Below are 24,375 nucleotides of genomic sequence, written 5' to 3' on the forward strand. Positions count from 1 at the left end.
GGGCAGGCACGTGCCATTGTGCCAGGCACTGCAGAAACTCCGTGAACTAGACACAATCTCTGTTTAATCAAAGCAAATGTGAGATTCAATAGATGTGGGGAATTCGCACTTCCCCACACCCCTGATTTTTCTACCTCAACTATCAATTTATCTGTAGTGACCCCACATGTATTAGACTCCTGGGATGCTGAAGGCCTGGAGCTTTTTTACAAGTTCACCACTAAAACGTAAATACGCCTGAGAGGCAGACATTAAGCCCTTATTAATTACTACTATTTTGCATATTAGTTTAAGAGCTATGTCCTCAAGGCATGAGACCCAAGAGAGGCAACCTGGGTCCCAAAAGACCTGAGGGGACCAAAGAGTATTGAAGAGTAGGGTAGAGAGGCCCAAGGATTTTTGTTTTATCTTATTTTGTTTTCATTTAGAGCTGAATCTGGATAAAGCATTAGTCTCCAGCCTGGGGAGTCCTCACCCAGCTGAGAGCTTCCGTGAGGAGGAAACCTTGTCTTAGATTTCCTTCATTCCCCCACAGCCCCAGCAAAGTGCTGGGGACATAAAGGGTAAGTGAATGAACGGTCGGGAATAAATGGACAATGACACACTGAACAGGTGCCGAGCGGGACAGGTGAGAGGAACAGCCTTCGACAGCCCTGGCTGACAGCCCCCTCTTCTGTGGCTGTCCAAGAAAACTACAGAGAGACTCCCTGCCACTGAGTCCCTTCTTTCCACTTGGCGCCCAGGCCGATTGGGGCTGGGCAGTGAGACCTGAGACCTTGTGACCACACAGCTTAATGATCAGGACGGAGAACTGAGGCCACGAGTGCTGAGGTCAACATGACTTGGTTTCCGAAAATCTTTCTGACTTCTGGAAAGAGAAGGGGCAGAGGCAGCTGTGATCCGGGGGATATTCCTGGTACTTACTCAAAGCTGACAGAGGGAGCCCGCTTTCTTAGGGATCAGGGTTGCTGCGAGACCGCAGACGTGCTCTGGTATAGAAGTGGCAAGAACACCAGAGCATGTCTGAGACCTAGGGTCCGGGTCGAGAAGAAGCTGAATGTGGCAGACCAGACTCCAAACCCAGGGTCTAGAAATCTCCAGGTTTCTATGAGAGGAACCAAACTGGGCTCTGCCGTCACACGGTGCCGTGACTCGTCTTCCCTCAACGATGTAACCATCCAGGACCCTCCAGCTGCTGCTTTCGGAAATCTCCAGAAGACCTTTGTTCCAAACAGATGCAACCCCCTAATATATGGGAGACCGATAACCTAAAGCGTCGGTAAGATTAAAATATCTGTTAACACGAAATTGCTCTGGCACGAAAATCACCCCAGATGAAAGCAGTTCCAGAGACACGGCATTATGAGCTTTGACACCAATCGGAGGGAGAAGTGAGGGGAGCCACCACACTGAGTCGCACACGGGCCCAGGCCGGGCGGTTATGTCCCTGCTGGGTAAGAATCTCATGCTTGTAGTGATGCTCTCAAGAGCGGGCCCGAGTGTGAGTGAGGCTGCTGAGGACTGGGTCCTGTGGGTGCTGATCGCGAGCGAAAGGACCTGCCTGGTATCGTAAGGCGGAGGCCCAAATGGCTGCTCTTGCTCAGACCTGTGTTTATAGTGACAGGTCCCGAGAGGGCAGCCTGAGCTGTCCAGCGTCTGCAGTCAACGGTCAAGAGCATTTCTCTGAAGATCCTGAACTGTGAGGAAGCCTGAAAGAAAGCAGGGCACGTGACATGGCCTCTATTTCTTGGGAGCTTCTCCATGCTGCAAGCTTGTCCCAGGTCCCTGGGCCACTGTCCAAGGGCCACTAGGCACTGCTACCCTGGAGTCATTCTGAGCCTCCTGCTGAGGGGTGATGTGTCCCCCAGAATGTCCAGCAGGATGATGCAAACTTACCGAGGTCCGTCTCATCCTCGGGGCTGTGCCTTTGGCATCCAGGCAAACAGGCACATCGGCGCGGTCAGAGCACCACGTAATGACTGGATGTGGCAGCAAAGCTCTGGGCTATTCTCGGGGGACACACAAAAGAAGACTCCATCGTGTTCTGTGACCTTAGCAGCGATAGAAAGAAAGACACTGAAAGGGAATCAGCACGCTGGTATTTCTGGACGGCCCTGAATTAGAAAGACAATAGAATGAAAAGCAGTATCCTCCTTTTGTAAATATAAAATACGTTCATAAAGATCATCTCATTGTGTCCTCTTCACACCCCTATTAGCTTGAAGAACAGGCTGCGTGTATGCGTGCGTGCGTGTGCTGACGTGCTGTGTGTGAGGATGTGTGTGTGTGTGTGTGTGTGATCACCAAAACCTACATCTCTATGTCTTCCTAGGACTCTATCTAGCCTCAGTCAATCACATGTAATCCAGTAATCCATCTGGAATTTTTGCCTCTGGAAAATTAGAGACAGAGAAACGTGCCCAAGTCAGCCACATCTAGGGTCCAGAGATGCTGAGGCTGCCGTGCCTCTGGCAGCATGCATTGTCCGGAGCCGTGGTTAGTCACAGGACCATCAGGGTCCTGGGAGCCAAGGTGGTGGACGCTGTACACTCACAGGTCTGTTCACTGGCAGGATATTTTTTGTGTGTGAGGTTCTGAAGATTTAACCACCCTTTGTTCCTCTAGTTTCTATCCTTGGGTGTCCAGCTTCCATGGCAATTTTATGAGCTACTAAACAATCTTCCAGAGAACTGCTTTTCCAATGGAGTGAGAATCAGCTCCTGTTATTTGCAACTTAGACTAGACAGATACATTGTGTAACATTTGACAATAAATAGGTGGCAATAAAACTAGGATTAAAAAAATAATAGTATCTAATTCTAGCCAAAGATGGGACAAGATTTATCTTCTCACTTTAAGCAACTAGAAAACTGGACAAAATGCAGGGAATGATGGTTTTCAGATACTGGATGACAGGCAGTACAAGCCTGAGGTCCCAGAGAGGAGGGAGATGAGGTCAGCCTTATAGCTGGCAGCTTATTGACTGGGCAGTTTCCAGGTCACAGAGGAGAACATTTACCATAGAACCAACTTATTCCATTTAGTTTCATAATAGCCAAGATGACTCATGATGACTTCTAACGCAGCAGCAATATCGCTTCTGGTGGCCAGAGGACACGTAACAAGCAAGCACTTCGAACACTGGAACTTTCTGTGTACATGTAAGGAAGCTCTTTCATGGGCCTTTGCTCAGTTTTAAAATGTTTCACAGTGGTTTATTCCCTTAGCCATTAAAATCAGAAAGTATAAAATATCATCTTTTAATGCTGTTTTCCAATTTTGTGTCCCATGTTGAGTTGAAAAGCAATCTGGCCTGTGTACAATGCATGAAGCAGGACCATGAGGCATAGCTTTGCACTCACAGAGATCAAACTATCCCATCTTAAGGATGATTTGCTAAATTTGAGAGTGAACCACCAGACTCCCTTTGGGTCTTTAATCCACTACTGAGATTAAATCCACCACTCCCAGCATTACCAGGTAGGAGCCCCAAATGGCAGCCTGATTCTGTTATGATCCGTTTCTTCCTTAGTGAGAAGTCAAAGTCAATGTCTCTGCCTTTAAATCCACTGATCTAATCAAGAGCTCTTGCAATTGATAACCAAGTGGGAGGGAGAATGTATACCCAGGCACAACAGATAAACCAGAAGCTGTGGAGGGCGTCAAGCACGCCAGCACGAGACGGAAGAGTAACAGGGGAGGCTCCCGGTGAATCTCAGAGGAGGAGGCCCAGATGTTTCTATACCAATGTACGGACCAGGGAAGGTAGATAAAAATAAACTCGAGATTTTAAAGAAGGCAGGGATTCTCCTCATAGAGGGGCATGGGGAAAAAATTTACAAAGGAATACGGCAGTGAAAAGTTGTATGCTTTTTCCAAATATAAATACCTAATAAAAATCCTGCAGTATGGATATTGACAACTGATTCTAAAGTTTATATGGAGAGGCAAAAAGGATCCTGAATAGCCAGCTCAGTATTGAAGGAGAAGAACAAAGTTGGAGGACTGACATTAACTACCGAAGACTTACTATAAAGCTACAGTAATTAAGACATGTGGCGTTGGTGAAAGAACAGACAAATGAATCGATGGAACAGAATAAAGAACCCAGAAATAAACTCCCCCAAAACATAGTCAACTGATCTTTGAAAAAGGAACAAAGGCAATAGAATCGAACAAAGATAGAACAAAAAACAGAAAAAGTGGAGCTGAAACAAACTGGACACCCACATGCAAAAATAATAATAAATCTAGATACAGCCCTTACACCCTCTATAAAAATTAACTCAAAATGGATCATAGACCTAAATGTAAAATGTAAAACTATAAAATTCCCAGAAGATACCACAGGAGAAAAATCTGGATGACATTGAATATGGTGATGTCTTTTTAGATACAACACCAAAGGCATAATTCATGAAAGAAATAATTGATAAGCTGGGCTTCATTAAAATTAAAAATATTTGCAAAGAAACATATCTGATAAAGAACCATTATTCAAAATATACAAAGAACTCTTAAAACTCAATAATAAAAACATAACCCAATTTAAAAATGGACCAGAGACCTTAACAGACCCCTCATCAAAGAAGATGCACGCATGACAAATAGCATATAAAAAGGTGTCCCACATCACATGTCATCAGAGAAATGCAAACTAGAATAATGAGATACCACTACATCCCAATTAGAATAGCCAAAATATGGACCACTGACAACACCAAATGCTGATAAGGACGTGAACAACAGAAACTCCCATTCATTGCTGGTGGGAATGTAAAATAAGACAGTTTTTTACAAAGCTCCACGACAGTTTTTTACAAAGCTTACTATATGATCATTGGCACTTACCCAAATGAATTGACAACATGTCCTCGTAGAAACCTCTATATGGCTGTTTGTAGCAGCTTTATTCATTACCAAAACTTGGAAGCAACCAAGATATTCTTTGGTAGGTGAATAGTTAAACTGTGATATATCCACACATATTTTTCAGTGCTAAAAAGAAATCAGGTATCAAGACACGAAGAGATGTGGAGGGCCCTTCAATGCATATTTAAGTGAAAGAAGTTCATCTGAAAAGGCTACATGCTGTGTGATTTCTACTATGCGACTTTCTGGAAAAGGCAAAACTGTGGAGACAGTAAAAAAGGTCAGTGGTTGCCAGGTGTGGGGGTGGGAGGGATCAGCGGGCAGAGCAGAGGCTGCTCAGGGCAGTGAAACTACTCTGTATTATGCTGTAATATGAACACGTGTCATATACGTTTGTTAAAACTCATAGAATGCAGAACACCAATAGCAAACCCTGATGTAAACTATGGATTTGGGGTGATAATGACAGGTTAATAAGGTTTATGAACTGTAACAAATGTACTACTGTGCTGCAGGGATGTCCATAGTGGGGGTGGTTGCGCATTTGTGGGGACAGGGAGTATGTGGGAACTTTTGGTATTTTGCAGTTAATTTTGCTGTGAACCTAAAACCACTCTAAAAAGTAAAGTCTAGTAAATAAACTTCCTGCCATAATGCAAATGCCAGCCACCTGTGGGGAAACCATTAACCTGGCAAGAAGCATGTGGTGGGTAGTATCTGGGTGATGCCTGCTCAGGAAGCTTCGCCACAGAGAGCACGTGAAGGACACTGCTCGGGCCCGTGCTGGCACAGGACCGGTGCAGAGGCAAAGTCAAGCGTAGAAGGGGCTTCTTCGCTCTCCAACATCATTGCAAAGCTTCATGTGGCTAAAAGCAGAGGCTCCAGGGGAAATGTCCCTATCATAGATAGGTCTGCAACAACATAGCAGATTTAAAAATTCAGAGAAAATCAAGGTATAATTTCACAGCCAGAGATCATAGGGAAAGAATTTCAAGAGGATTGGGAGGCTGGAAAAGTAAATAAATAAATTCCAAGTGTTCCAACTCAAGTGATCTTGAGGAAGAAAGGGTAAAGCTCCATCTGATTAAAACTGAGCATCTAATAAATCCTTGACCTGCCTTGACACTAATTCTGGAGATAAGGAAACTGAGTCTGAGTTGGTTATACTTAGACTACACATCTGGTAGGTGAAGGGAGGGCTTAAACCTTGGCGTTGACTCCAAATTGCTTTTTCCACTGCACGCCGCACCCCGTCATGCCTCTCAGTGAAACACAGGGAACCTGCCGAACCCGAAGAACGAGGATGGATGGATCTCTGCCCGGAGTTTCAGGATGAGACTCCCCGAGCGTCTGGTGCGCTGGGCCGATCGATACTTCGTATGATGAGGTAGGTGCTCGAGCATCTGTCTGGTGTGGGAACTGGTGGCAGAAGGGTGGTGCAGAAACGTGGCGTGTTTCTGGTTTTTTCCTGTCGTACAATCTGAAAATGATTTCATGAAAATGAGAAGGAAACTATGAACAATCGAGCATCCTAATCACATTGACTCCCAACTAATTCGTATAAATGTTTCTCGGTGGTTCTGGACTCTGGCTGCATGAGTCACCTGGGGAGTTTTTTTAAAGTGCGGATGCCCAGGCTCGCTGCCCCTAATTTAAAGGTTCTCATACCTTGCTTGTTCAAAACAGACAGACTCCCTTCACTTCACAAGAAGGTTTCATTTGCCCAGTCTTGCTGGGGACAGTGGCAAATCCAACGTTTTCATAGAGGAGCAGTTTGGAGCCCACAGTCCGGCTGTTGCAGTGTTTATGCCTTCACACACACACGTGGAGCTGTGTTTTGTCCAGTATTTGCGTCACACTGACATATCCATCGTCAAAGGGGAAAGAGTAGCACTAAGGCCTGGGGGTTGGAAAATCAGAGGTCCTGCCACTAACCTTTTGTTAAAAAAAACCTAAAAACTAAAAACTTAAAAAGCAAACGAACAAACAGAAAAACACCAAAGCTTATCCCCGTAGTAGAAACCCTCATTTTTGATGGAAACCTAAATCAATCTTAAACACAGTATAGCAAACACCATTGAACGTCTTTGTGATACTGCGAGGACTTTGTGGGCTGAAACTTGGGTTGGCCGTCCCTACACCAGGTGGCGCCTTGACACCCCTGCAGTGTTCTCACACTCTGTCCTCTCCCTCCTCAGTGGGTATTACTTGTCTGGCCCGTGTCCACTGATGCTGAAGCTGTCGTGAAGTGGAAAAGCGGTGAGTGATGTCACGGGAATACATGAAGGCTCCCAGCAGGAGCGCCCACCTGACGGAGAAACTGCAAGGGACTTGGATGTTGTAGCGCTGACTTCATCTCCTCAGATACACGCCTGACTCTCGTCGATGTGTTCCAGACAGTGAGGCTGCAACTGAGACCCCCAGATAAAAAAAAACCCTCAACCCAGCATTAACGCCCATCATCTATTTAATAAGGACCAATAGCATCTGAGAGGCCAAAAGAGAATGTGCTTTCTAACTAGCCACAGTTAAGTGGCACTGGCTGAGTTACCTTAGGGTTCTTAGGGGTCTCTGTGAAGTTTATTTCAGAATATTGGGCATCTTCCAAGAATTACCGAAAAGCTTACCTATGGTAAGTGCTTCTTAGAAGTCTGTATTGACCAACTATAGAACTTCAGGAAGATGATAGTTTTGCCTCAACATTTTTAAATTCCATTTTTAGTTAAGGAAAGAAAAATCTATTTTTATTGTTTATTAAAAGGGACGAGAATAACATTTTCAGAAAGTATCCTGTAAATTTTTTTTCTTTCAATTTTGCTGATTTCATCAGGATGAGGGCCATTATTGTTGCAATAGCCTATTTTAGTGGAGATAAAGGATTACAGGGCAAGCGGCCCCCCCGCCGATCACTCCCGCTGATCCTTACCTAACCAGGAGCTCACTTGGAAAGCAGCTGCACAGGTGTGTAAGGAGGCACAGGTTTGCACTAACGGAAGACACACACAACAGTGCGTGACGCTTGCGGTGTGCGTACTGCGTATTGTGTATGGGTGAAGCACTGTGCTAAGAGTATTCAGTGAATTATCATTACTCAGGACAACCAGGTTGGTAAATGCCATCCTTACCCTCCATTTGACGCCGAGAAAAGTTAAGTAACTTGCTCAAGGCCCATCGGTGGTTAAGTGACTTTCAGGGATTTTAAATTCTTAGATCAGGATTCAACAGACCTAAAAGCATGAGGTAGATTTGAAAGTTCGGACTGAAAGGATGTCACCATCATATTGTCCGGTGATGAGAACATTTTTGTAAAACTGAAGAGAATATTTAAAAACATCGCTGGTCTCCTGTTTCTCTAACGCTTTGCTACGCAGCGTGGTCCAGGCCCCAGCAGCACCGGCACCTCTGGGCGTGCTGGGAATGCACCTCTCAGCCGCCCCCCGTCAACACCTGGGTCAGAGCCCAGGTTGACAGCAGCCAGGTGCTCTGCGCGCTCCCTAAGCTCGAGAAGAGCATTCCCTTCCGCGGGGGCCTCGTGTTCGCTGCAATGCTCTCCCCCGAGACTTACACGTCTCCTTCCCTCTCGTCTCCTACCTCTCCTTCATGTCACCCCCTCAGAGGTCTCCCCTGACCCCCCGATGAAAAGCGGTATCCTCTTTCAGCCTCTATCAGCTTACCCCATTTTATCTTTCCTCATAGCAACCGTCACTGCTGAAACACGTGTCGGTTTATTATCTGTTCTTCCCACTTGGCATCAAACTCCATCCGGCCTGGGACGTTGTATCCCCAGCACCTGGGACAGCGGCTGGAACGTAAGTGCCTGATAAGTATTTAATGAAGGACTGCTTTACGGGCAGGACTGCATATGACGTAAATGACTACGCTAAAACATGGACATCCCAGGAAACTGAGGAAAGAGACATGCCCACTTGACCCTTCTGCACTTTTTGCAAGTTTTCAAAGGAGTGTGCACTGTTTTCACAACTTAAATATTTTTTCAAATAATTTAGCCAAACCACAAACCACAAAAACAAAGCAGATTACACCTTTTCTCTAAAAAGGTTTCGGCTTTATTAATGGTCTTAATAAATAAGAAACCTTCCTCTTTCAAGGGCCTGTTTGTTTCCCCCAGAAATGTCAGCATGTTACGCAGAGAATTCTATTTTTGAGACTCAGACATCGCACCTCCGTCCTGAGGAACCACACGGTGTCCCCCCAGCAGGCCCAGAAGCGGCCTGCCCGATTCCCGAGCCGGTGCAGACCCTCACTCGGTTTAGAACGACTACCACGCGTGGCAGATAGACGGAGCAGATTCAAATCAGGGCCCACAAAAGAAAATAATCTTTACGGATGAATCATTTATTTGGACAAGACACGAACGTCTCTGGATTGCTTCCCTTTATACAGAAAGTAGAACATTTCAAATATATTAGTTTTTCTCTTTTTCAATAGAATTCATTTCAATCTGGTCCCAGGAACTGCTTCTCATTTTAGGATTCACGTTTTAGTAATACATATGCACCCATTACAGCCAAAAGAGCATACTGTAAAGAAAACACAATGGAAAATTACTGTGAGGTCTAGAAATGAATTTGGTTTGTAAATGTGCTCAGATGAAGTCTGTTCACTGCTGTACTGAGGACAGATTCAAAAGGTGACCTCTTCCCCCATGCCTTGTTCTCCAAATTAGCTGTTCAATGCCACATCGTGGTTAAAAACCCAAAAATATATTGATGGAGGAAGGCTCAAACACCCAACACACACAGCTAATGCATTGCTCATTCCTGAGTAGGTTTCCTATTGTTTTTCAAGTGACTTTAAAAAAATAGATACCATTTTTATTCAAGTGGGGAGATAGGCGTTAATGAGTTTATTGTCCTACTTTTTTCACGTTTAAAGATTTCTAGAACAAAAAGCAACAAACACATAGGTGCCATTTTAGAACACGCTATGACCATAAAAGGTGAAAGTAGCTATTTTAAATAATTAATGTCAATAATTAGAATAATTGTTAATTTGTAGTTAACTACAAATAGTCTGAAGAAAAAAGAACTAGCAAAACATCTTAAACAAACTGCATCTTTATAGTTGTGCACGTAAAAGCTCCAATATTTTTTTGAAAAAGACAAACACACACATAAATTCCTACCTTGAATTTGGGATAGTCATTCATTATTATGGTGACCATACCAACATATGGCAAAAACCTAAAATGTGCGACAAAAAAGCCAGAAATATAAAAATTATTTACAATATGACGATAGCAACCTTTGAAAACACTGTAAATCGGCCTTAGGAAACAAATCTCCCTCGGGAAGGCATGCCAGTGGCGGGCTGTCAGAGCCATCGTCGCTCCTATCTCTAAGGCTTCTTTTTTCATAGTAAAAAGCATCAGCGCTAATAGCCAGGATAGTTTTTTAAGTAGACACGTGACTGCAGTTAGAGGCGCTACTTGTCTTCGCTTGCTGCATTCACCATAACAGAATTAAAATAAATAGCTGAGCCACTTGTAAAAATGGAATGGGCAACTTTCGTCAATCCGGTTTTTTCATTTTTTAGCAGAGAAGTAAGATTCAGATAGCCTATCTAAAAATTGCTATTAGAGAAGGCATCTAAAGTACACGGATACTCAGTCTGTAATGGGCAGAATCATCGGCGTTTTCATTTCACAGTGCTTTTCAGATGTAACGAACGAGTGTTTTGGGCTATGAGAACAAATGTGAATCCCCTAACTTATACCGAAACACGATTATGATCCCAGAGAGAGAAGGTTCAAAGCACAGGCTAACTGACGATCACACTGACAAAATTAATGTCAATATGTAGGCAGTCTGAGGGAACACACCCTTAGTCCCCTTCGGTCTTATTTAAATCAGTAGCTTCAACCTCCTGCTTATACAAAGCCTATCAGCAGAGTGTCTGAAAACACAGGACTGACCCGCTGGCAGTCTCTCTCATCTCCCCACAGATATTCAAGTGGAAATGCAACAGAGTAAAAATGGTTAAAAGGTGAGCAGAGGCGAAAAGGGGTAGAAAGAGGCCCTGAACCACAATCTGATGAATGAGCTGAATCTCAGCACGTGGTAACCAGTGTTCTCCAGCCTTACACAGCTGGTGGGGTTTAGATAAGATAAAACAGACATTTCTAATAATGGTTAAACACAAAAAGGGTCACCAAGACGAAGAACCTTTTTTTTTTAATAAGAGGATATACTCTCTGCTGTGTCACTCAGAAGCAGGACTCATTGCTGGAATAATCATGCAAAGATAAATATAAGATTTATCACAGAACTGTTTTTTTAACAGTGAAAAATGATGATATTTAGACATCATCTAAATATCTACCAAAAGAGGAATAGTTAAATAAGTCATGATTCTCAGGGGAACAGTCTGTAGCCATTTAAAAAGATACAGATGTAGCTTTGACACAGAAAGCTATCTCCAACTTCCTGTTGGGTAAAAACAGATTAAATTCTATGTAAAATTATATATTATATATGCATACACATATCCATACAGGTACAGAGACGAGCTAGACCATTCACCAAAGTGTTAACAGTGTGCTGTCTCTGAGATACTTTCTTGTAATTGTTATTTAAAATCCACAAATGACTAATCTCTAGGTGAGGATTTTTTTCAAAAATAGAATTAAACTCATGATATATATATACTATACTTACATTCGGTTTTAGGTTTCAGGTCTTTAGTTATGAGTTTTATTTAGTCATCACAATATAAACTAGAACTAATTATAACTCTCCTGATGTATAATATTTATAATCAATGATTCTATTAGCCTGAACATTTAATTTCTTTGTTTCTAAGTATTTTTCTAGTTTCTGACTCTTCTATATAACTTAAAAGTTAATTCTCACCCTCTGGCTCTTCCCACCACGTCCTTCTTTTCGAGCCAGTTCTGGCCTTCTTTGTACAAGCCTCTATCGTCAACTTCATTATTATCTCCTTTAGTCAGAAATTTGATGTCTCCATTATCTCTGGAAAGCAAAATAATGTCCTTTCAAAAATTATTTTCAGCACAGCATCATTAGAAAAATATTAGTTCACTCAACACTTTATAGCCTGATATAGGCATTTAGAAAAGCAGTTAAAAATAACCTGATCCTTCTTGGTCTAAGATGACTGCTTACAGATAACCATTCAACTAAAGCACAAATCTAATGACAATTTTATAGACTTAAATCCTAAACGCTCAAGTTACCCTGACAACCAGAAAGCAGAGCAAAGCACAAGGGCACCAGTACGGCAATGATTAGCTTCCAGTAACTGTTTTCACTCTTTCTTAGTCCTCATGGACCAACTTGTTAACGTGGATTATACTCCTCTTCATTCTAGACATGAGTTTGGTCCCAGATCACACAGATTTGAGAATAAGGTAAATCGAATGCAAGTGTGCTCAGAGCCCTCCTCAAACTTACTTTTCCTTGCCAAATGCAGAGTGTTAATGCATTATTTCCTTCACCACTGAGCAAAGTGGTGTAAAATCCAGTTTGCAAAGAAACAGGAATCACAAATGGCATAAAACCAGTGTTAAAGAGACACCTGGGAGTCATTTTAAACATACTAAACTGGTGCTTACATAAGTCTTGACACTAGAACACAATATTGCAGCATTATAGAGGTTTAAAGAGGGTCTTCTTTCAATAAGACAAATAAGACAAATGAAAAATTGCACTATTATAATCTGACAAGAGCTTAAAAGACCACAGAGATCTGAAACTGTGCCAAAGGAGCAAGCTGATTTGCAGCCATGGTTATAAAGGAAATCAAGAGGATAAAAATCCAGGCAGTCTCTCACAATTCATGCGAATTACAGCAAGTCCTCATTATTTCCTCAACTTTGAACAATTTCTCATCTTTAGAAATTATTTTTAAGCCAGGTGAGAGTGCTGTGTCACATCATGACTAAGCATATTTCTTCATCAATAAGTTAACAAGTAGACACCAAGTAACATTAGTGCAGTACCAGTGTATTAACACAAACTGAAACAGGGCCATTCTGATGTTTAGAGTAAAATGAAGTGAATGTTTTAAGTACCAACATCTTTGGGGAACACCTCAAAAGCAGTGAATGGAATGGGAATCTAAATACCGGAAATGCACTAATAGTTATGGCACATGCACGCACACACACACGGGATGAGAAATCCTCCATTAATAACACAAATATACATACCTAGATTTAATTCCAGAATTCATGCAGGTAAAGATGCTACACTAAGCTGCATAAAGGTAAATGAATAACCGAGTACATAAAATGTAACATTTTCACTAATCATGTGGCTATATTCTCTCATGGGAACTCAATATATATATATGAGCTAGAAGTAACTGTTTCTGGTTCTCAAAAAGTGTCTTAATAAGTCATCAATGGCATTTAAAGGAAAGGAAAGGCCATTTGTGGGGGCGGGGGGGGGGCGGTGTGGAGAACTGATGCAGGATGTGCAATGACTGAATCATGGATGAGTTGGGGAAAGGAATGTTTATCCATCCAAAGCTAATATTACTGTTGAGAATGCCACTTGGTCCAAAGTGACATAAACAGGTAGCTTTCTGCATTTCAGAAAATAATTCTCATTTCAAAATAATTCTCACATCCTCAATTACAATGGGATTTTATTTTCCTTGGGACTCCTTCTAATAATATGCTACAATGCATCCCACTTAACATTGTGCAACTATGCTTCAAGTTCTTTAATGTATGTCAGTTCATTAAATTCTCATCAACCTGTGAGTTATTATGGGTAAAGTATTATCATCTCCATCTTATAGACTGAGTTAAGCAACAGGTCCAAAATCACCCAACTAGTAAATGGCAGAACTAGGAAAACAATTCAGTGCATTTGCCACTTTCTAATTAACCATTAAAACAATCTACCAAAAATTTACAAAATAACACCAAAAAGAAGTAAAGCCTCTTTACTTTTCATGAACTTTGATTACTCTGTGAACTATGGGAATGTCTCGTCCTTCGACCTTAAAAACAACGATTTCACCAGCTCTAATAGGGTCTTCCCGGAAATTTGTTAGGAACAGAAGGTCGCCCCTGTGGAAGGCTGGCTCCATACTGCCACTAGAAAGAAACACAAAAGCACATCCAAATTACTCTGCGGTCACAAGGTGAACATTTCAATTCATAAAGAATATAATAAACATTTGGGTTAGAGTTTCAACTTGTATAGAGTAGATCTATAAGCTTTAAACAAGCCCAGTTTTCATCTGACTGTGCAAGGTGATAATAGTGAGTGTGAAAGGTGACGATGTCTTCTTAGCTTGAGGTCTGAGAGGAGGAGGGCACCGGCGGGCCCCTCTGCAGTTTGTATTAGGTAGAAAAAGAACCAAGAAGAAAGTGGACTCTCCCAATGCGTAGCCTTAAAAAAAAGTCCTACATCTACAAATACATTACTAATTTCATTCAGAACTGGAGACTCTGAAAGCTGGGTGATACTCAAGGGCAATTCTTCCATTTTATGGTGTGTCCTAAGCACCTAGACACAGATGTACTTTTTCAAGGAATGAGAAACAAATAAATGAAGACACTCAGGAGGATGAAATACCTGACAGCCAAGCTGAGGGTTGGGACAAAATTCAAACCCGCATCTTTTGGCTTCTGCGGCATCATCCTTTCGACCACATTCTATAGAAAGCCCCGTTTTAACCCATGTTGACTGTTTCTGATGTGGAGGTCGATAAATAATCCTACATGATACCAGTTTAAACCCACACCAAAAATCCTTGGATTCAAAATCAACTGTAATCTAATGGAAGCTGAAATTATCAAAATAGAATTCATTTTCCATATGCTCATGTTTTGTTTAATGCATGAGAAAATAAATAAGACCTAGAAATATGGTTAAATAGGGGCTATGCAGCCAATGATGAGTGAATTTGTTGAGGGCAGGAAGGGAGAAAATGAACCAGACTAGTAGAGAAACAGGGAGCTTTAAAGCAAAATGTGGGTTCACAGTGGGGGTACCTCTAGAAGTTGGCCCCCTGTCCCTCCTGGCCCTGGCATGCCTTAAACCTGTAAGCACATGCAGAACGCAGCAAGGTGACATGCGGCAGAGACTGGCCTGTCACTAAGTACCTGCCGATGTGTTTATTTGTGAGTGAAACTAGTGACAGTAAGTACAGTAATAGATCTAGCATTCAAAAATAGGAAATCTGAATAAAAAAGGTAGAAAGGGCAAAAAACAGAAATGACCACAAGGGTAAGAAAAAGAAAACGTCTGAGTAAAAACAAATCGGGTGTTTTTTTTGTCCTTCGACATGTAAGTTTATTCTGTTTTCCTCTGAAAATAAAACAATCGTTTCAGGGCTCTGTTGTCTTTTAAAGAATAACGGCTAAAATGCTTAAAGTAATTCCTTCATCTATTGCTTCACCTTTATTCTTTCAACGAAATTCGTGAAGACGCACAATGGGAAGATGTTTCTAGAAAGCCATCGCAGTCTGTGATAACAATTGAGAACTGCGGCTAGAAAAACCTCCTGGACAAGTCACAGAAGCAGGAAGAGTGCGCAACAGTCGAGCATCGGGTCTATATCGTGTCCCGCAGGAGAGAAGTTCCTTGCAATGTCTCACGAATCATCAGCCTGCACTTGCTTTCCTCATGGGCCCGGGATTCCAAGGTCAAGGATCCCCAAGGTCACTCGCACATCTCTCGTGATGCCAACAGTTCACAATGACAAACCGAACTGCTTTAGAATTGTAAAAGATGCTTTAAAAAATATCCCTACATACTGCAATTGCACAGCTTCTGTGTACAAGTGTGTCTGTGTGATTTAAGGAGAGTCGTTGTGGCTCCGCCAAGTGACTGTAACGTGCAAGTGACTTGGCCTCACTGGGTCACAGGTTCCCTATCTGTTAAGTGAGAGGGCCCATCTCAATTTCAGGTTTTTAAGTTCTTTTTGTTTTTTTAAGCCTTAAAATCTGTCCTTACAATGAAATCTTACCAAGAGTAAAACATGATACATCGGAGTGGAGGGTCATGACCGAAGCAAGGCTAAGATGTCTAGAATCCGTTAGCCTGGTCTCCTTCTCCCCCCTAACCTAGCACCTGACCCCAGGGCGCCCCTGGAGCACAGTGTGAACACCGGCCAATCAGAGCCCCGCCCCATCCCCCCCACAATGCTCTCCTCAGGCTCCACACTTTATGGAAATGCCGTATGCCTAGAAGTGGCCCTTGGCCAGCCACACAAGGGTGGCCTGGCAAAGCAGGGACATGGCTGAGGCCATGACATGGCGGCAGGGCCCAGGGGAGGGAAGGGCACTGGCTTGGGAGCCCAGGACCCTCCATGCTGGCCTTGGCTGTTGCACCGGCCAGCTGTGACCCTGCCCGGGTCACTGCTACAGCCCACTGTGCCACTTGTAAAACAGAGGGGCTCCACTGCCACCCCAGCAAGACTCAATGATCTAAGACCCTGTGGGCAGAAAGCATCCTGAAACACTTAACGGGCTCCAAACACAGTGATTTCTTTTCAAATTGATGGTTAAGTTTTTCCTTTTGGATGACTTTACGGCTACGTGAAGTTAACTAAAATACCAACTTTTCTGAAATAAAAGGTGTGTGCTTTACAAGAGTAATAGTGTGGAGAAGGGAACAGCCACCTGCAGCAGGACTGCAGAAAAAGCTGGAAAAAACACTAGACACCGTGCCAGTCACTGGGGATATGCAGCCCCTGCCTGTGTGGTACAAGGAAAAGCAAGTAAAGTTTTAAATTATCTCTGCTTAAAAGTCAATTTGTATGCAAATAATGCATTAATACCATATTATTAAATTGCCTTTTTACGTGGATTCGAATATGAAAATACAAAAGCAAATATATTGCACTGGAGCATTAGCACCAACATGATAAAAGCTCTAAAATGTCTGTCAGAAAAGATAAGGTTTTCAACAAAAGCCAGAGAAAGTAAATATTCTCAAAACGGATATAAATAAAGAAGACTCTTAATAGTTTAGCCAATGAAAACACTGAGTCTTGCCTGTCACCCAGGCTTTCACTCGAGGCAACACTGCTCCTCGTCCCTGGGCAGCAGTGTGACAGCCTGCGGGACCTACCTCAGCACCACGACGATCGGGCTTTCGCTGCCAGTGAGGACGATCAAGCCTTTCCAGATCATGAGCGCAGAAGACACAATCATGGCAAAGTTTAAAACCTGGTAATAGAGCTGGAACGAAAAAGGCCAAAGCAACAGTGAAAACCAGCAGCAGGACAGGCGTTAACCCTGAGCTGGAGGTGTGCTGGTTAAAAAGACAAACCGTGATGATGTGAACTAACTCTCATGCTACAGAGCTAGGTGGTACGTCAACTTCTGTCCAGGGAATGAGCCCTCCCTACAGGTCTCTCCTTCAGGGAGAGGAAAGGGAGCGGAAACCCAGAGCATTCATTCCGTGGGACCTACCTCGGTAGAGCCTCGCTCAGACCGCCTACCTCCCCGGGACTCCCAGCACCTCAACCCCGAGGGCTCCGGCGACGCAGGTGGCACCGCCAGGGCCTCAGCTCTGGTGCGGAGCACACAAGTCCGACCCGAGCGCCTGGCACACGCGGTCTGGGTCACCTAAGACCCGCTCCTCAGCCCCTCAGCCAAAGCAGCCCCAGATGAGGCTTCAAAGTCCTCAGTACTTAGCAATGAGGCCATTCTGCATCTAAAAGTCAACAAAAACTTTAAACTCCTGGATATTTAGGTTTTCCATAAATGGAAGGCCACATGAGTCAATATCTAATTCTAACCTGACCTTGCCCCACGTTAGGCCACTGTGTTAAGATCCACAGGGCTGGTCCTCATCCCTCCCTCCATCACGTGCTGAAGCACAGGCTCCTCCTTGCTGACGGCTGCCTGCCACACCAGCCAGCCCCCGAGGATTGAGGACAAAAGCACCACCAGCCCACGTCACAACTCCCTGCCCAGCTGTAGCTGAACTGTTGGCCCAAATGTCTACTGTGCCTAGTACTATGAGAAACATAAGCCCCTCGGGGCATCTGCCCTTACTGTCCTCAGACCGCTCCCTACTCCGGTACCTGACTCAGGCTCCTCTTCGCAACCCCCCTGGTGGCCCTGGGTGATCTGAAGAGCCGTGTGCATGGCCCGCCTAACACTCTGGCGTCTCAATTCCTCCTCATCTCCAGTGACCTCCTCCCTTCACCGGAACCATCTACTCTCTGCAGCATACCTGGAACTGAACCGGCTCTGCTCGATCCTCATGTCTCTAACCCAATCACCCCCTCGACACAACCGCACTGCCTGTCCTGTGGCATACGTGCTCACCTACGCAGTGGGGCTCCTGTTCCTCCGGACCTCAACCCTCCCCTTGTCTCTCTCCATCATCAGCACGTGGTCCCTCCCGGCACAGTATCCACATCCTCCACTAGGCCTGGCGGTCCTTATTCAGGGACCTTCCAGGAGTAAGAATTTACCCCTGCAGGGAAGAAACTTCCAGACTCCAACTTGGGAGAGGAAGACTTCTGAAGGATGTGGGGAGGACAGCTAGAGGCCTGTTTCTCGGCTTTTTCACCCAGTCGAGTTTATTTTAGCCCCAGTACCCTTTACCCCCAGATCCAGAGACATGGGTACTGCCAGTACTTGAGTCTTTGAGGACTCAGCAGCATAAATGAGAAGGGTTATTCCTCAGTTTCCCACACTGCTGGATTAGGATTCCGGCTTTCTCTGGCTGTCAGTTACCACGCTTTCATCTGTTTTCTAGCTTCTACTCTTTTATTGATCTTGTTTCCTTTCCTGGTTGCCTATCTTGGAGCAAAAAAAGAGAGAGAGAGAAGAGAGAAAAAGCTTAAAACTATTAATTATGAGAGAAAGAAATAAAAGCAGTGAATAAATATTTAAAAGTGTTCAAACCAAATCCTGCCTCTCTTCTGGCCCCCACTTTTTGGTCTAGAATATTTAAAAGATTTTGACTCTTGATACACAGTGCTTGGCAAGGGTGCATTGTGGTGGGGATGAAAGCTGACATAACCATTCAGAAAACAATTTAGTATCAAGAGGTTACTCTTCGTCTAGTAATCCTACTTCTGGGAATTCAGCCTAAAATAAAGGCAGATAGGGAATTATGGCCCAAAGATATTTATCACAGTCTTATTTCTAATAACAGGGGAAAGCAAATAAATGAGCAACAATAGAGAGATGATTGAGTAAATAATGGCAAATTACTGCACTATTTAAAACGATGCTTAAAGACTTTTAATGACATGACAAAACGCTTAAGATATGTTGAGTATGGATTAATTCCAAAATCTGGGGAAAAAGTGTTTAAGAGAAGTACAATTTGACAGAATATTATGTGGCCATTAAAGCAGTCATTTTGAAGTGTGACACAACATGAAACCATATTCTGATATGATACTAAGGTAGGAAAAGCAGAACTCAAAACTGTCTCCTGCTAATATTATACCTATGTGAAATTATGTAATTCAAGGTAATTTGGAAGGATATGACTGAAAGTGGGGATATAAAAAGTGAATTAAAATAACTGTGATGATATTTTGACATAATGAAGGAAAACGAGAAAATAAACGTTGATTCAAAATTAAAGTTACATACCATTTTTAAAAAACTCTTTGGCTATGATGTCAAAAGCAAATTATGAAACTATTATTAAATCCCCAGGAGAGCAAAAAAGGAAACTGGAGGACAAAGCAACTATAAAGTGTTGGGCTATAATACATTAAAATACGCTTCTAAACTAAAATTGGTTTAGTCACATCAATCTAAAGCAGAAGTTGTTCACCTGCTCTGCCTGACTTAAAGGATTTGATAAATGTCGTTTCATTATGAATTACAGACCTGTTTAGGAAAGTCCCAAGCCACGGTTTTAAACAGAGACTGTCATCTATAGAGAGGTTTTCAAACTATCAGGCTCCACTCTGATAAAAGTACATGATAAAATCCTGCCATTTATCTAATAAAGACTGAGAACTGAGAATATATTTTCCAGTATGATTTTTTATGCTTGAAAAATTCATCGAGGGGAAGTAAAATCAATCCCTCAAAAAAAGGGAAGTAAAATCAATCCCTCAAAAAAAGTCCTTTGAGCAAGATATCTATTTGCTAAAGAAATGGCCAATGATACAAAAACCTAACAATCGGGCTGACCGCAAAACCGTAGATCACACTTCCAACACCCTACTTTTACGGGGCCTATCAATCTGCGTCTAAGATTGAAATCCTGAAATCTAGAAACATTCTGATTGAACTACTGACAAGCTGACTGGGATCTAAAAATTAGACCATTACGTTTCATGGGTGCCTTCTGTTGTTGTTATTCTTTGCCCACTAACTTGGTATGCGTGGCACTCAATAACCCAGCAGAGTTTAGAAGCAAGCCCACCCTCAGTCTCTGTCCACCAAAGATGAAATGAATAGCTAAGGTCTGAAGGTTTTAAAGAAACATTTGAGACCAGATATTCTGGCTGAGCGCAGCAGAAATGCCAGTAGCTGTATTTCTTCCTCTCTTCCTCACTGAGAAAACAAAGAGCCCTTGTGTTTGCATGTGACTCTTGCCTTAATAGTAAGCAGGGGCAGCAGAGAAAGGAGGACCCATTTCCAGGATTGGTGGAGCATGCATGCCTGACAAGGTGTCACAGGATGCTATTTTGGAGGGAAAAAGAAAAAGAAACAAGCAAAAGGATAAAGCTTTTTTTAAAAAAGTACCAGGAGGCAGCAGCTTTGAGCTTCTGAATTTTAATTAGAAGACCAACAAAACATAGGCAATGCAACAGCTATTGATAGGCCTTTTCACTAGGAGTGGGAATATATAGATCTTTCAAAAGGCAAAATGGTTTAGGGATTGTTACATTCATCAGAAGGCCTTCTCCAACAGTCTGCGATTTTAACCATCAGTAAATCAGTCCCATAAGTCTAGATGTTTAAATAAAGCTCTATTTCCTGGAGAATTTATTTGGGGACAGTTTCAAAGCTCAGGGCATTCGCTGTTGTTTTTTTAAGCTAATAATAATCACCATCACAACTCCTCTTAATCACAGACACTTCCAGGAGCTCATCGGCTATGAGCACCTGGAAACAACCGGATTCTAAACACAGTTCATGAAATTCAAGTCACCAAACTTTACCACATTACTGCACTAGTCTGAAATTCTACTTGGGGGGTGGGGGGGGGAAGGGGAACTGAAGCCATATGCCCAAAGGAGTAACTTGTGCCCTGCCATGGGCAGCACCCCACTCTTTAAAATAGTTGGACAAATGAAACAGGATGATGTCAAATCATAAGGATTGATGTCATTTTCAAGGACAATCAAAACTTCCCACTAGGAACAGAATAATCCATGCCTATATGGTCATTTAATCTACAGTAAGTGTAGAAAGAATAAAAAATGGGGTAAAGACAGTCTATTCAATAAATAGTGTTGGGAAAACTGGACAGATACATACAAAAAAACTGGATGATCTTACCCTAAATATAAGAATCAACTCAAAATGGGTTAGAGACTTAAAATGTAAGACCCGAAACCATAAAACTCCTAGAAGAAAACAGGCAGTAAACTCTGTGCCATTGTTCTTAGTAACATTTTTTCTCTTGTATCTCCTTGGGCAAGAGAAACAAAAGAAAAAAGAGACAAATGTGACTATAAAAAGCTAAAAAGTTTTTGCACAGCAAAGGAAACCACAGCAAAGGAAACCATCCATGAAACAAAAAGTTAACCTACTGAACGGAAGAAGCTAGTCTCTAATCTTATGTCTGATAAAGAGTTAATATCCAAAATTTATAAAGAACTCATACAACTCAACACCAAAAAACCCAAACAATCCAATTAAAAAATGGGCAGAGGACCTGAATAGACGTTTCTCCAAAGAGGACATACAGATGGCCAACAGACATATGAAAAGATGCTCAACATCACTAATCATCAGAGAAATGCAAATTAAAACCACAGTGAGATATCGCCTCACAACTGTCAGAATGGCTATCATCAAAAAGTCAAAAAACAAGTGTTGGAGAGGATGTGGAGAAAAGGGAACCCTCCTGCACTGTTGGTGGGACTGCAAACTGGTGCAGCCGCTATGGAAAACAAAATAAAGGTTCCTCAAAAAATTAAAATTAGGACAATCTTATGACCCAGCAATTCCACTTCTGGGTATTTATCTGAAGAAATTCAAAATGCTAATTAGAAAAGATATGTGCAACCCTATGTTCGCTGCAGTGCTATTTACAACAGCCAACATATGGAAGCAGCCTAAGTGTCCATCAAGAGATGACTAGATAAAGAAGATGTGGTACATATATACAATGGAATACTACCCAGCCATAAAAAAAGAATGAAATCTTACCATTTGCGACAACATGGATGGACCTAGAGGGTATTACGCTATGTGAAATAAGTCAGACAGAGAAAGACAAATACCATATGGTCTCACTTATAAGTGGAATCTAAACAAACAATAAAATAACCAAACAAAAATAACAGAAACAGACACATAGATACAGAGAACAAATTGATGGTTGCCAGATGGGAGGGGAGTTAGGGGGTTGAGTGAAAATGGTGAAGGGATTAAAAAGAGTAAATTGGTAGTTACAAAACAGTCACGGGGATGTAAAGTGCAGCATAGGGAATATAGTCAATAATATTGTATAACTATGTACAGTGCCAGGCGGGTACTAGACTTAACTGGAAGGTCACTTCATAAATTATATAAATGTATAACCACCATGAGGTACACCTGAAACTAATATAAAATAATATTAAATGTCAACTATAATTGAAAAAAAAAGACACTTCCCACTACGAAGGTTCCATTTTTCTTAGCATACTTTATTATTAGTATCGATAGAAGGATTAGGCTCCATTAGTATCCATCACGGTATGTGTGCCCTACAGGTCCCCTAAATTCTCTATCTAGAAGCTTAAGCATTTTTCCTGGATAGGGCTTCATTTCTAGTCCCTACTCTCTCTCTTGCCTCATACTGAAGAAAAAGACCCAAAGACAGTAATGCCAGCCAATAGCTGGCTAAGGAGAGAGCAAGAAGGAAGTTTTCCCCCTAGGACACAGAAGAGTGACAAATCAACCCCAGCTGCCCAAAGACCCCAAGCTAAATGCCCCCTATATTTAAGGTGCAACCATATGACAGAATCTGAGAAAGAAGTTAGAGATACCTCAAACTAGCATAATATTTTAAGTCAACTATACTTCAATAAAACAAACAAAAAATAAGTTAGAGAAGACTTCTGGAATCCCTTCTGGAACACGGATTCAGACCACAATGATTGAGCTCTACCACTGAGCTCTCTAGGCACAAGGAGCTTTCTTTACTCCCATGCATGGTCGGGGAAACACTTCCCAGATTGGGAAGAAACTGCCCTGGGAGGCACTACTGTACAGTTCCCCTTGTCGGAAAGTTCTTTACTTTCACCTGCCTTTCTGTCCCTTCCATCGGCGGGCAGCCTTTCTCTGGGCGTCGGGCCTCAGGAGCCCCACAGAGAAATCTGTTCCCTCTTCCCCCGGGTGGCCCTTGGGACACGTGCAGACAGAAGTCACTCAAGGCCGAGTCATCTCTCCTCGCTTTGTCAAGCGCATTTGACGTGCATTGGACCAGATTTCTATTTTTTCCCCTTCCTGGCCAACCTCCCCTAATTGGGCTCTTGTCAGTGCAAGAAAGCATACACACGTGCCCACGCGTGGGTCTGTGCGGATTTGAACCCCGGGACTCTGAGAGCCGGTCGGGAGTGTCGCGGGGCGCTGTCCTTGCCGCAGCCCTACTGGGATGCCTTGATTCCCCGCAGTCGCAGCCAGCCCCGGCCCCCGGGCGCGTCCCCTACCGGGCCTCCGATACCTGGCGCTTGTTCATCTTCCTCAGGTCCCTGAAGATGTCCAAGCCGGACGCGGGGAGATGCGTCCCCACGGCGCCCGCGCGCACCATGGTGGGGGCTCGGGGCCAAGGGGGCCCGCAGAGTCTGGGTGTCACAGAAAGCTGCTGGGCACCGGCCGGGCCCCCGCCCACCGGCCCCGCATCCTTGCAAGCCACCTGACTGGTGACTCGCTCAGGCGTCTGGGAATGGTAGTCTTGGCCACCGGCGTACCTGGAAAGAACCCAGAGGAAGAAGACTACCACTCCCAGAATGCCGCGGGGCGAGAGCCTCATCCAGTGAGGACCCAGGTCTCCTCGGGAGCGCAGCGACGGGGCTCAGGAGCCTTGTCTGACCCCTCCAAGGGAACTTGAGCGAGTGGGTGACCCTGCATATCGCAGGGGTAACTTGTGGAAGTGACTATTCCAGAGGAATGGAATTCCCCAAGACTCTGGTCAGGCGCCAGGAAGACACCTACAGCTCCCTCGCATTCACGGAGCCGTGTACCTTGGCCATTGGATGACTGCACGAGGGAGGCGGGGCTTCTACACCGACGGCGGGCTGTGCTGAGTGGCGGGGCGGGGCGGAGAGGAGGCGGGGTGTTTGAAGCCGCCGGGTTCCGTGATCTGCAAGGATAATAGGAGCTGAGCGTGAGAGAGCGAGAGGATACAAGAA

General features: G+C 43.4%; 1 protein-coding gene across 2 annotated transcripts; it reads right to left on the reverse strand.

The window, feature by feature from the left end:
* Positions 1–9,207: 9,207 nt before the first annotated feature.
* SEC11C (SEC11 homolog C, signal peptidase complex subunit) lies at positions 9,208–23,882 on the reverse strand. 2 transcript variants are annotated; one of them, XM_039840453.1, is made up of 6 exons: positions 23,688–23,882; positions 16,947–17,056; positions 13,811–13,960; positions 11,745–11,864; positions 10,019–10,076; positions 9,208–9,413 (listed from the first exon to the last, which is right to left on the reverse strand). In XM_039840453.1, exons 1-6 carry the CDS (start codon positions 23,772–23,774, stop codon positions 9,360–9,362), a joined length of 579 nt encoding a protein of 192 aa, XP_039696387.1. In that variant the 5' UTR covers positions 23,775–23,882; the 3' UTR covers positions 9,208–9,359. The 2 variants fall into 2 exon arrangements, with proteins under 2 accessions (XP_039696387.1, XP_039696398.1); XM_039840464.1 differs by having other exon boundaries at positions 23,674–23,880.
* Between the last annotated feature and the right edge of the window lie 493 nt (positions 23,883–24,375).

The sequence above is a fragment of the Pteropus medius genome, unplaced genomic scaffold (genome assembly GCF_902729225.1).
Source record: "Pteropus medius unplaced genomic scaffold, Ma_sr-lr_union100, whole genome shotgun sequence".
Lineage (NCBI taxonomy): Eukaryota > Metazoa > Chordata > Mammalia > Chiroptera > Pteropodidae > Pteropus > Pteropus medius.

Coding starts and splice junctions, on each gene's coding strand:
- SEC11C (XM_039840453.1), bottom strand. CDS start 23,774: ATGGTGCGCGCGGGCGCCGTGGGGACGCATCTCCCCGCGTCCGGCTTG. Junction 13,961..16,946: donor CCGATCGTCGTGGTGCTGAG/GTAGGTCCCGCA, acceptor GTTTCTTTCTAG/TGGCAGTATGGAGCCAGCCT. Junction 9,414..10,018: donor ATGACTATCCCAAATTCAAG/GTAGGAATTTAT, acceptor TTTTCTTTACAG/TATGCTCTTTTGGCTGTAAT.